General features: G+C 37.1%; 1 protein-coding gene across 1 annotated transcript in view; it reads left to right on the top strand.

Moving 5' to 3' along the window:
- Positions 1 to 2431: 2431 nt before the first annotated feature.
- The window catches only part of itprid2 (ITPR interacting domain containing 2), a 31898-nt gene continuing 19978 nt past the window's right edge, over positions 2432 to 14351 (top strand). The window contains exons 1-2 of the mRNA XM_079464686.1: positions 2432 to 2544; positions 13710 to 13908. Of these exons, the coding sequence (XP_079320812.1) occupies positions 13752 to 13908 (157 nt within the window). The 5' untranslated portion in view covers positions 2432 to 2544; positions 13710 to 13751. The remainder of the gene's footprint in view (positions 2545 to 13709; positions 13909 to 14351) is intronic.

The following is a 14351-nucleotide window of genomic DNA, read 5'->3' as shown; positions in this document are numbered from 1 at the left end:
CCATCTGTGCTGCTCTGTGTATTCTGTTTCTCTTAAAGGGCCCGTTTGGGTTGCAGGTAAGGCCACCTGCTGCATATGGGGCCAATGCGTCCCCTCGGGGCAATTACTGCTACCTTGTGCTACCTTGAACCTGGTTTTAAAGATCGTTTTTTATATGTATTTTATCCACTGAGGATAAAACGTTATAAACTAACGGTAAATCGACGGTAAAATAAAAACGACACTTTCTAATCATTTCCACTAGTCGTTAACACACAGTATAGTCTAATATTGAACATATTAGTTGCTATTTCAATTAAGAATTTACTGCTTGCCTGCTTATTCGAATTAATAATCTGTTTCGCATTATTATAATACAATGATTACTAATGTTGTAAATGAAAGCTATTATAAGATGCTGAATATACATGAAACAAATTACTCCACTTCTCAATAGACATGTTTAAACACATCATTTGAAATAGCACATGTAAAATTCTACGAATTATAAATGAGCGCATTATAAATTATTCTGCAAATATTTAGAAAATTCGAATGAATGCTTTACAAATCTGAGTCGTGCATAAATAAGCGAAACAAAATCGCTTTACTTTATTTTCTACATATGTAATATGTCATTCAAAATGTAGGGTGAATAATTTGGTTTCTGCCATTCTTGTAGCCCTAAATACTCAGTTTACACACTGTGTATGAGATGTGAATCCACATATTTTCACGACACCAAATCTAATCATTGACACAAGCGCCATCTTCTGGTTAAACCGAAACAAGCATTCTTCACTATCATAGCTTAACATTTTTCACAGCCTGTACGTAAAATGAATAGAATAGAATAGAATAGGATTTTAGTAAAATCGTATTAAATAACGTAAGTTTGAAGGACATTATTGTATTTCACATTTCAGCATTCATAATTTTAGAGGGATAATCATATGAGATATTTTTTCAAAAATACTGACTGTGGTCCATAAATCAAGTTGTAACCATCCACTGGGTAATAAGATGAACACAATACCTCTTGCCATCTGTTTTACGGCAAAATAACTGTAATTAAGATTCCACTGAGAAATGTTGGCAATAAAATCGAATTAAATTAGCAATTATTTCAATTTTGCTGAAACCAACAAGCATCACCGAAGCAAGTGTCAGTGAACGCATTGTTTTTTAATTAATCTTTCTTTGTGAATTATTGTGGAACACTTAATGTCGACTGAAGTAATCATATTATAGGTGTTTTAATGCGTCTTTCCTCTTGAAAACACAGCATGCTCCTTTTGTCTTGATGGATAGCCCTTACCATCAGCTCACAAGGTACACACTTTGTCCATCGCGCATTGAGGCAAATAAGACAGATTGTCGTTATACAGTCTGCTGGTTAGATCTGTATCACTGACGCATCATCGAAGATGCATTAGTTGGTTAAACACATCCATGAAGTAAGTGTAAAATCTTTCCTTGACAGGTACGAGCTCCGGCTGAACCTGCATCACCGTCCTCCTTGCCTGCACGGTGATGTGACGTCCTTAAATCGGTAGATTTACAACTGTTCGTTTAATTATTAGCTTTGTAAAAATAAATGTTTCATTTACATACTGTAAATACCACTAGTGTAGCCTACAGCATAGTCGATTGTACACATTGTACGTGCATTGTGTACGTGTGACTTACAGTGGGCTGTATTGTTCAAATCGGAAACTCAAATCGTGTTACATTTCTCTCCAAAATAGGCTATTTATGGTAAATGACAGAACTGGTATCAGCAGGTTTAAGCTCTGGCCTAAATATAAACACTGTTGTACATAAGAGTTTTAATAGCGTGACATACCGGGAATGTAATTATATGCAGGCTTAAAATATTTCACATTACTGACTATTTTCACATTATCATTAACGTAAAGGCATAAAGTATATATACATAGCCCATATATATATATATGTATATGTATATGTATATGTATATGTATGTATGTATATATATATATATATATATATATATATATATATATATATATATATATATATATATATATATATATATATATATATAGATAGATATATAGATAGATAGATATAGATATATATATAGATAGATAGATATAGATATAGATATATATATGTTGGCTATATATATATATATATATATATATATATATATATATGTACATTATTTAAATATTTTGTTTAAATGCAACACTTTTAAATGTAATCTAAGGTAAATTTTGATTTTTTAAACAATCTCATTCGGACTTTGATTCGGCAATCGACGTCTCTCAAGTCATGTAAATGTTTTCAGTGATTAATCGCCATCAGATTAATCGTCGCCTAACTGTTTTGGGATCAGTGCACTGCACACCTTCTTCCAGCAGGTTTCAGGCCAGGCGTACTTTTGGGTTTGTCTCGCCCATGTTATGTTACTTTTCACTCTGTTTCCGGAAGCGGAAGCATCGTACTTCATGAAGTTTTGGAACAGTTTTGGCAGATGCCTCGGCGCACTAGACACTTTGTAACTCTCAACGCGCTATCAACTCGTCCTATCCAGAGATGGTGAGATCGCGTTTTTGTTCTTGTTTTTGGGGGCCGGTACTCTTGCACTGTCGATTGTTACTCGATTGTAAATGTGTGACTTGCGCTCTTATGCCGTAGCTTCTCTAGTGAAGTTTCGCACGCGCTGACTGAAATTCAGCGATTCACGATGTGTAGAGTTGAAGCTTTTGCTGTTATGCGCAATAAACACGCGCTAATCTCGCTTAGGTTTGTTAACAGTACAGTTGCTTTGCATGTCAAGCAAAGTTTGTGTAGGATACCGCATTAGAATAAGGCAACTGTAACGTACAGCCTCGCATGGATCATCTGGAAAGGAAAATCGATTTACATCATAAACATGATTCTAATGCATTGTTTTAAATAAATTGCGTTGATGTTTTGTAACGACCTGGTGGTTTTTTTAATTGGGAATATTGTGTAGTCTCACTTGCATTGCGTTCTGCATGTTATGCATGTTATGCATATTTTGGACTGGTTTTTGATTTGGTCGGTTCACCTGAAGTGGAGCTGTGTTTAGTTCTTTTATTTCATGATCACACCTTGTGAATAAATCGTAGCCTAATCGAAAGATGACTTTGTCTATTATGTTTGAGGTATAGACAAAGCTGATTTTTTTTCAAGACGGTTTACACCTGTGCTAGCTTTGAAGCGCTTTGTCAGTTTAGTCTAGTGGCTTTTAAGTCAGCATAAAAGTGCATTCCACTCTTTCCTTCGAGTGACACTTATAGAGTTTTATGTGAAAATTGAAAGTCGGGCAGGTCTGCTTCATGCAAACATTAAAGTCAGGAATGCTCTATAACATATGTGAGATGTAAACACAACTGTGTGTGTGAGGGTAAGCATGAGTGAATCTGTGTCCTGTCACATGATTTACTGCATTCCTGCCATGTGAGAGCATGTCCCAAATTCACTTAAAGGAATAGTTAAGTCAAATTAGTGCCATTTGCTCAAACACAACATAAATGTGACTTTAAGAATGCATTTGGGCCATTGTTCACTGAGAATATTCTGCTCATTGTGCTTAAATCTCATTTGTGGCATTATTCACACGTTCCATATTACAATAGGTCTGAGGAAATTTGATAACCATTATGTTGGCTTCACGTGACGTGTGTGAAAGTGCTATTTTAGACATGAAACCAGAGGAGGACTAAAATGTCATTTTTGGATGAACTGTTCCTTTAACAAGTAGCAGCAGGTTGGAAGAGCGAGTTGCGTCGGTTTTAGTATTAACAAGTCTCAAATTGCATTTCATGGAACTATGTTAGACAAACTAAGCAAAAGGTGTGGCTCTGTTTCCTTGGCAGCGTACAGTTATTTACAGTAAGCAGTTTGACTGTATTAAAGAGTATTAAAACACTTTTTTGTTCATGAAAGTTTCTGTTCCTTCCCGGGGTATCTAGATTGGTTTGGCCTGATGACCTGCTGCTCCGGAGCCATGTATGGAAGAATAAGAATTACATAAGCCGTCAGCTGTAACCTACCCGTATTAGTCCTGCAAAAAGTTGCGCGCCCACAGCAGATGCTGTGTAATTGTTGTAGAAAGAAAGGAAGTCTGTGCTGTTTTAATGTTACAAAAGTACAAGTTTGAATGTGTTGTGTGATTTTTAACAGCTTGAGAAACACTGCGGTCTCACACTTTCGATGCAGTTAAAGCATCTTGCAAACAAGAAGATTAATGCAGGAGCGGTTTGTTCCAAATGGTTTGTTTTTCTGTCCTGTACGCTGCTAAAGAGTCACGCTGCAGAGAGAAAAGGTCCTTTGTGGGTGATGTGAATGGCTATTGGGGGCTTTGTTCACAGGAAATGAAGTTAGCCTGCAAACAGTACCCACTTACTAAAACCTCAGGGTTTTAAGGTTGCTTGCACACTGCCATACGAGGAACATGAGTCTCGATGCTGTATTGCTGTACAGTAGGGCTGTGCAAAAATATTGATACATGTGGCAATAGTTTTTTTTATACCTCTACTATTGATACATTTTACAAATCATGTCATGTACATACGGCCAAAAGTAAGTGAAAAAAAAGTATAAAGCATGGCTTTATAAAATAAATGCTGTTTAAGCTTCGCAAGTCATGACCCACCAAGTCACTTGGCTATTGTTATTAGACAAAAAGTTTGTTCCAGAAAGTAAGTTACAATGACATTTATTGTGCTCTCACGGATGTGACACCAGTGCATTTACTGCACGGATGAACCAGGGATTTTATACTGCCCATGTTCAATGCTTAACTCTGTAATGCACCACAACAGTGAGCCAAGTGACTTGCGTGAGCCACCTTATTCCCCTATGCTACTCACTTGATGGCCACAATCCATAGTTTGGGAACTCAAACCGCTGATCTAAAGGTCCATGCATCTCACATCATTGCCACTCTGCAGAGGTAAAGGATGTTTTTACACTTATCCTTACAGAAAACCCCAGGTGTTGCACAGCATGTTGTATTTCTAGCTCTATTTTTTACATTTTCTATTTAAAGAATTGCAATTAATCGACTATTGCAAATAGTCGTCTATAGTGTGCCCCATCTGTATGCTGTTTTTATGGGTAGGTACAGATACTGATCTTTGCATGTGGCTCATCCAGTTTCAAGTCAGACCTACATATTTTTCCTGCCTACTCTTGAAATTCAAGTGAAACTGTTGCAGTTAAATATGCAACACTTGTTTTGTACTTCCTTGTTTTGAACTCATGATCTATCAGGACCTTGCGCTGAGATGTTTACATTATGGTTCTGTGGAAGCGTGGCCATCAGATGGATCTTTCTGGTGTTTATCTCATCAAAATTCTCTCCATATTTCTTCCAAAATCACATCCCGAGCCCGGCCCAGATCCTGGGATGCGAGCCAGCTCTCCTCGGGGTCCAGTGTCATTGCTGTCCGCGAGGGTGTGTGTGCGTTTTTATGGTATGGTATGAAAAGTACAACAGAATGTTTGAGTGAAACTAATTTCCGTTGTCTCTCACTCATTTGAAGGTCTGTGTAGTGCTGTGAGATAAAGATTTGAGCCAAAGGGTATGAAATTGAAGCCTCACCTTTTCCTAACTGACTCCCAGGCTCAGGCTAACACCCTGACTGCTCCATATGTTTGTTTCACACAACGCAAATTGAAACCCTGGGAACCGCTGACCTTGTTCAAGCTAATGATTAAACCATTTTATCATAATGCTAGTACATGGTGTGTCTCTGTGGTTGGACCTTTAACAAACAGGTCCAAGCTTGTATCATTTATTTTGGTCTCTTGCTGTTCTGTCAAGAATATAGGTGTCTATATTTTGGGTGACTATAGGCTACAATCTGATCAAAGGAAATTATAGGGTTGGGAATCAAATAAGGTCTTATTCGCACCTTTTGCATTTTTTTACAAAGATATTGGAATGATATACACGTGGGCATATTCGTTTGCAGACTTTAATCGACAATGTATTAAAATACTGTATTATTAAAATGATCACCGTTTGAATTTAAACAAAATAATTGAGAGAAGAGAATTGCAAAATTCTTCACAAAACAACTTTTTGGTATTTTTGTCATGCACCTTGAGGCATATTGTGTTGAAGCGAGAACACCACTGAGATTATTGCATTTCACACACTGGCATTGTGCTGATTCAGCAGTTAGATTACGTCATGACATGAACCCTTCAATGGCTGACCACATTCAACACTTCCCTGTTTCATTCTTTGGATTTTGCAATAGCTGTGACAGAAGCTATTCTCCTATTTCTTGTAACTTTCGCTAAGTCTTAAGATCTAGCAACTACTATCTGGCACTCCCCCACACCATTTCATGTGTAGCCATTTTGCCAGCTGTGTGCAGCAAGGCAAGAGGACACAAATCTGCCTCTGATATGTTAAACTACTATGTAAATACTACGCTTCTCTAGTGTTTGCTTAAAGCATAATCAAATTAGCCATGATATTTAGTAATCGAATACACAAGTGCAGAGGATTTTTAACTCTTTGTGAATGATAGCCATCACAGATTCAGCAAGTTTTCTGTTAAATCTGCTGAACATATTTTTGTGGGCATCAAAATGAGGATGCTGTGCAAATTATGTTTAATGTTTAAAGTCAAACATGCTGTTTGTAATTTGTGTGGTTCACTTGGTCAGTCTGGTAACCGTGTACTGTTAAGTCATTTTGATGTTGTAACAATAGGGCTGTGTGCTATCCTGAATATTTAAAATTATTGAGATCATTTACCTGAAGATAAAAAAGTAAAGATAATTCAAAATATTGAATGAAATGTCAAAGACAGCACCAATAGGAGGTTTAGACAATTTTGTGCTCAACATTTTAAATGTTTAATCCAATGCATGATGTTTTAAAACTAGAGCAAAAGAAAAATCATTTATGTTAATAATTCTAGGGCAAAAGCTAAAATATTCTAATATATCTCCGCTGTCCTTCTGAAACCTTATATCTCCATATTTCTTGTTTAGTTTTTGCCGTAAATCATTTTTATTAGTCACCCTTCATGTTTGTCACTGGGTTTCGCAAATATCCAACAAATACAAAGTATTTTAAAGTGCTTGTCAACTTTAACAACACAGTATGTAGTCATTTAAAAAGCACCGTTTTTTTACATGTCCTGGCGAATTTGGACATATGAGGTTTCAGAAGGACGGTGACGATATGTAGGTTATCATCACAAATTGCAAAAGATTTCTAGATATGAAATCACCCAGCGAGCCCTAATAGGGACAAGGCTTGTGTTTCTCTTGCCAGTTTTTCTGTGCTGTATGTTACGAATGGGCACAAATACTCGGATGCAACAGCAACGATCGATGAAACGTTGAACGTTTGGGTCTATAAATTATTTTATAAAATAAAATAAAAAAATGTCTTAATAGTTATGCTGCATTCCGGGTGGTACCCAGAGAACCAACCATGCCTCGTTTCACTTTAATAAACTTGACGAAAATACAGTCAAGTGCAAAATTCACGAAGCAACATGGCAAAAGCTCAAAGAAGCCATGGTTGCGGCACAGAATTTCTCTTCATAATGGGTTGTAACGTTAAGGCAAATTGCACATTGAGTCCGAAATCTGTGTCTGAATTTTTCGCACGTTAAAAAATGAATACGACCTCAATTGTGTCAATCACATTTACACACTGCCTACGATGTTTTCTTTGGTCCTAAAGAGGTCACCAGACAGACAAATCAGACGAGCACGAGAGACTTTACCATCAGATACTGACAATGCAAAAGAAATGCGAAAGGGCAGAGATGACGTACGCTTCACCTTTCACGTCTATTTCTTTTAAATGTTTACTGTATTTTCAAAAACATTGATAGTGAGCTTTTAATAATCTTACAGTGTTGATTTAATTATTTACACAATCTTAGCCATAGTTTTATCAGCCTAAATGTTCGTATCATTCTTGGAGCTTTATATGATAAACAATTTTGGTTCTCCGTTGGGTGGTCATTTATTTAAAGTTATAGTTCGCCCAAAAGAAATTTAGTAACCAACCATCTTCAATATATATTCGTTTGTGTTCTGCAGAAGAAAGAAAGTCTTGGTTTGAAATGACACGAGGGTGCTTTGGGTATACTAGCCCTTTAAATGTTGATCCTGTGAAACCAGTTGAAAAACTGTGGCAATGTACAGTGTAACCGCTCAAGAACTGGAATGAAAGATGTAGACAGGAAAATAGCGACATGAATAATCTTTTGTACTCTTGAGACTTTTCAAATCATTAGGCGACAGAAACTTCCGGACGATGTGCCAGCTGCTCAATCTCCCGTGGACAGAAGAATTTGATGTCGTCTGAATTTATTGTCACGGTCAATCTTCTTACTCGCTGTCTGAAGACAAGTGGAAAAAGGGCGAAGTGAGAGAATTATCCAAAGTGCCATTACTGTAAGCACTGTGTCACATTTTCAAAACAAAGGATCTTCGTATCATCAAAAGAGATTGATTTTCACCTCTCTGGGGAACACTCTTCTGGTTGCATAACAAAGAGATGGTTTTAGCCTTTATAAAATCTTCCACGATCTGTTTCTAAGCTATAAGAAGCAAACATGTTATGAGACTTAATCCTGTTTCACACAGTGTTTTTTCAATATAGCCCCTATATTAAAGGGACAGTTCACCCCAAAACTCACCCTCGAGTTGCTCCAAATCTGTATAGGTTTCTTTGTCCTAATGAACACAGACAACGATATTTGGAAGAATGTTTGTAACCAAACAGTTCTTGGCCTCCATTGACTACCATAGTAAAAAATCGATGGTAGTCAAAAGTGTCCCAGAACTGTTTGCTTTCCTACATTCTTCAAAATATCTTCTTTTGTGTTCAACAGAACAAAGATATTGTAAAGCAATTTTTCCTACTATGGTAGTCAATGGTGCCCCAGAACTGTTTGGTTACAAGCATTCCCTACAAATATCTTTCTCGGTGTTCATCATATCAAAGACATTGTTGACAGAGTTGTGACAACTCGACGGTTTGTAAATGAAGACATCATTTTCATTTGAAGTGAACTATTCCTTTAACCATTGTAATAATGTATTGTATAATAATGCAAACGGTTCTTTAGTTACAAAAGCTTGAATTTGTGGGTCAGTGAATGTAAAAGTCACCGAGACACACACACATGCTGTTTTTGACCAATGCCACGCAAAAGACTTCACCTGTTTGTATTGAACTTTCTCAACTCCCCTTTGTTCGTGTTTGCATTCCTGAGAGGGAAATCTGATGGTTCTTCATGCAGACACTTCTCATAGATATAGTGTTTTAACATTTTAAAATGCAAATCTGTAGCATGATTGTATTATTGTCTGTTAGGTTACCAAAAGAAGCATTTAGCCCTGTGGGACCAATAGGTGGGGTCAAAATAACCTTTTCTTTAATGGCTACCCATGTCTTTAAAACAATATCACAATGGAGTACTGCATCAGTATGACATGTTATTTCACAGGCCTGGCTTTTGGTTTGTATAAAAGACCAATTCTAAAGGTCAGTAAGGGTGGCAATTCACAAGGGCACTGAAGCAAAGTGGATATTGTGTTTCTAACTTGGGAAAAAAACATTGCAGGTGTGGTTCAGAAAGAGCAGCTCGCTTTGCCAGAATTGAGTAAGCCTGCTTTGAAGCCGATGACATCACTGTTCGGTGGCAAGATAACATTACTTTGAGGTCGCTGGGCATTCTCTCTTAAAATCAGATGGGCTTTTTCACAGACATACAGATTAAAGGTTATTTTGGGAATTGTTCATTTTGCATTACTAGAGATGGATGTCCGATATAACTTTAAAAACTATATACTGATCGGCTTGTTCGGAACGGATATGGTTCCTAGATCGTAAGGATCTTAGGACATGCTTTTTTGTGTTTGGGGCATTTTTGACTTGGAGCCACATGCCTGTTTTTGTTTAGGGCCTTTGGGACGTGAGGACGGACACGACGAAAAACCGGACAGATCTGGCGCGAGATGTGGGAACTGGAACATTGTAATTTAGATAAAAAAGAGGTCATGCTGAGAGCGTGTGTTTTAGAAGTGTTTAAAAATAGTCATTTTCAGATCTTTTGTTGGCAGTTTTCAGTATAGCAACAGGGTGGGAGGAGAAGAGGAGGTGCTCACAGATGAACTGATGACTTCTAGGTATTTGTCATAGATTGGGAGATCACACCACCGAGCGGAATGGGATATTTAGTTTATTAAAACCCCTGTTTTGCACATTGCATGTATGTTGAAATAAAATCTCCCTTGTGGTGTTCGGAGTTAAAAATAGTCATTTAGTTCACTAGGAATTTACATTTACTAGGAACTGCACCCACTAACTTGTTGCTTTTCAGATCAAACAATCTTTTTACATGATTTAACACAGAGAGCTTGTAAATGTTGACAACACATCTCAATTTATTGGTTAAATATTTCCCACACAAACAAAAAGGGTGACCAATAGTAATGTTTAATGAAAAAATAAATTGGGATATGAGTTTTCCAATAGACAGCGGTTGGACATACAAACTTACAGTTTTGTATATTTTGTAGCAATAATTCATTTTTGTTCATTTTTATCCTAGAAAATTCAGCTTCCTATGTTAGTTGAAAATTGGCAGCGAAATCCAACACATTGGGAATATTTTATATGTCGCCCAGCTGCACTTATATAACACAAGATTCAAAACAAAGTCGCAGTTGGATATCTGAAGTTCTGTTTACACTTTGATGTTTTTGTGTGGTTGCATGCCTTATCTCTCCTGTGATTGGTAGACGGACAGTATACCTTACGATGCTAAGTAGCGCTTATTTATGTTAACTCGCTGGCTTTCCCCATCCATCTTCTTCAAGTTTACCCATTTAAAGCAGAGGATGTAACTCTGTTTACAAATTGCGGGTCTAAAATGGAGAGGAGAGCACGAGTTCTGTGTTTATGAGAGGAAACAACTCCGGAGTGGAACGAAACGTGTTGTCCTCACGTATTGTTTGTGGGCTCTTTATAAAATCTGTCAGCCTGCCTCACAGTTTTAATGGCATTGGTGTATTTATGAACCGTGTTTTTGCATATGAAATGACTTTTCAGTTTATACTGGCCATGTTACAAACTCGTGTTTGGACTCATTTTTGCTGGACATTTTGGTAACGCCTCAAGCGTGAGATGAATATGTGTCCCGTGAGTGACATGGACACAGTGTTCCAGCCTGGATCTTTCTGGCGGCTCAGACATTTTGTTAAAGTTATGTGTAAATTAGCTTGACCTGAGAGAAAGTCTTTTTGAGGGCCGGCGTAATTTATCATGGTGCGTTATAAATAAAGTCGTTTTTAAGGGGAAAAGGGCTTTTCTTGTGTAGGAGTGTAAAAATAACAAAACCTCTGATGTGGATTTACACAATTTATGCAGGAACAGATACACGTCTTGATTTAAGACTAGATTAAGTGCTGTTAATAGTTTTTCATGTTGGAGTTTGCTAACATTGTGTAATTTTAAAAGATTGTTTCATGTCTCTTTGTGATACTTCAATCACAACATTCTCAGATGTTTCTGAATCACGAACACTAAACTCTAAGGCCCGGTTTCATAGACAAGGCTTGGTTTAAACCGGGACTAGGCCTTAGTCGAATTAGGGTCAAAATGCTTTAGAAAAACACAGTGTGTGCATATACTGAGACAAAACAATAGCACTGATACATTTTAGGACATGTCAGGGAAAGTTATTTTCGGTTAAGACAGCTCAAATATTCATTATGTTCTAGGACCAGCCTTAAGCCCTGTCTGTGTAAACGGGTCTATATAGTTTTCCGCATGGCTTTGCTAGCTGCACGTCTCTCAAATGTATCCCCACATGATACAATACAATAAAAATATAAACTCAAATAAATATTTCTGATTTTATTAACTGATTTGCATAGTGGTCGTGTAATAGCCTCACAAGGTTTATGTTATGTACAGTCAGCTGCTGGCAGAATAAACACCAAATATTGATTTGAAATATTTTAAGCTCATTTGTAACAAATGCAAATCTTTCATGAGGAAAAAACATTTCCTAAGTCAAGGACATGCAATTTGTTATTTTCATGTTATTAATACGCCACACTTGTTTAAATATATTTCTAAGTAAATCATTTGTAAGGTCAAGATAACTCGCAGTACCCGGGTGACCCTGTGTTATTAGTTTTAGCAGTTGTTATCAAAAAATAGCATATCTTTGAATGTCACAGCTGACCAATCAGAATGAAGTAATTCTGTGTGTTTTGTAATAGTTGTCAAGTCAGCTTTATTTATAAAGCGCTTTTTACAATTTTCATTGTTACAAAGCAGCAGTACAAGAAAACATTGACTATAAGCAAAACATATAAGGTTATGCAAGTCAAAACACATGTCAAATATCAGACAGACTATAAATTGTAATATGCAGTGTTAATGAAATAAAACTAATATTCTAGTTGTTATAATGAAATTCTCGTCGTGTACTATTACACTCTTTTTCTCTATTCATTCAGGTATATTAGATAAGGTTATCCGCTTTCCTTTTATGCACCACGCTTATGTGGTGCTTGTGGTTCACAGGGTTTTCATTAGTGTTTCCGCTTATGAAAATGAGTCTGAAAATACTCGCTTGCTATTAATAGAAGCGTGTGATATGTGGGAGATGCTGAATTATAAATCCATCCCATTTGGTGAAAGTCATCTGTTCCTTCAAAAAGCGCCAGATCTCAAAACAGGAAATGACTCTGCACCAGCTCACAATCTTTCAACTAAACAGACATTTCCTGCTCAACTTGGGTTTTTTTTTTAAACTTTTTTTTACATTTTTCTTTCTTTTCAAAACTTGAGAAAAGCTAAAAAAAAAAAAAAAAAGAATAATTTGGAAAAGGTTATTTTATTTCATGAAACTATGAATTTAAAATAATTATGAACAAGGTTCTGCTTCATTTTACTCTTTGATTATATTTACTCGTAGTTTAGCTTTGTAAATGTAGTATTTTGTACTGTGCTTATTTTTGGCTCTTAAAGGGATAGTTCACTCAAAAATGAAAATTCTGTCATTATTTACCAACCCTCTTGTCATTACAAACCTGTAGGACTTTCGATTTCTGAACAGCGCTGGCACCCATTCACATCTATTGTATAGACGCAAAACCAATGCAAGTGAACGGGTGCCAGTTAACAACATTCTTCAAAAAAGAGAAAAGAAAGTCCTCCGGGTTTAAAATGACTCGAGGTCTGAGTAAATGGTGACAGAAGTTTAGTTTTTGGGTGAACTATCACTTTAAGAAAAATGCTGAATGCTTCCTCATCAAATGTAAATTTAATCCAGGAACTTTTCACACATCTATAAATGCACGTGTGTCGAGATCTTTGTCTGTAGGCTTATTTCTTTATAAATATGATGGCGACAGTTTAATGTAACTAATAGAGACTGTTTAATGTACGGGCATCTGGTCTGTCACACTCTCTGCTTTCCATCGACACCCGTTATTTCACGTGCAACTGATGCATTAAAGACATGCTCGTACATTTCTCTTCTTGACGTTCTCAAATAAGCAAATGATGTGTGTGCTGGTGTGTCTGTGCTAAGCTTTTATTGCGGAGTTGGATATAGAGGAAGACACTAGACGTCTGGTTTTTATGACACAAGACAGCACTGTTTCGTTTCGGGGGCGTTTCGTTTTACTCGACACTAAAAGTCCGGCCCTCTTTGCGTCTGCAGGTGAACCGCCCCCGGCTGTAGCATCCCGTCCGAGCCAAGGACATGGAGGAGTGCGAGTCCCCCCCGGCCAGAATTAAAAGGAAGGCCTGGGCTGAGAGCCGAGACTCCTGGCAGGCTTCTGAATCTCAGAATCAGGACTCAGAGGAGCAGCTGTCTGCCCAGCCTATGGAGGATCAACCGTCCGCAGCCTCACAATCAGGTACTAATCTATCGGGGTTAAGATTTCTCTTGGTTTGTTTTGTGGTCGTGGTCGGTGAGAAAGTAAATTCTTAGCAGTAGTTATACTATGAGTGATATAGCTTTTGTCATTTTAGGTGTATGTCTTCATGTTATTAAGTTCAACCAGTTTCTACCAAATGTAAATTCACGCTGGCTCTTGTGTAGTACATCGATTACAATAATGCAAGGCTTATAGCAAACATTGTACTTTTTATGGATGCTGTTAATCTCTATTATCTGTATCAGAGTCCTCTGTGTGATGCTGGTGGGCTTTGGGGGGTTAGATTCTCTGCAAGAAATGTGAACTAGAAGTTGTAATGCTGTAAGAGATTAGCGATGTTTATGTGATAGGCACAGAATTGGATTCAGCTTTTTGCAGGTCATGATAGACCTTTAAGGAAAGTTTGTTATAGGCTTCATTCT

The sequence above is a fragment of the Barbatula barbatula genome (genome assembly GCF_947034865.1).
Source record: "Barbatula barbatula genome assembly, chromosome: 9".
Taxonomy (NCBI): Eukaryota; Metazoa; Chordata; class Actinopteri; order Cypriniformes; family Nemacheilidae; genus Barbatula; species Barbatula barbatula.
Note: the sequence above shows the minus strand (reverse complement) of the source record. Positions and strands in the feature narration are given on the sequence as shown.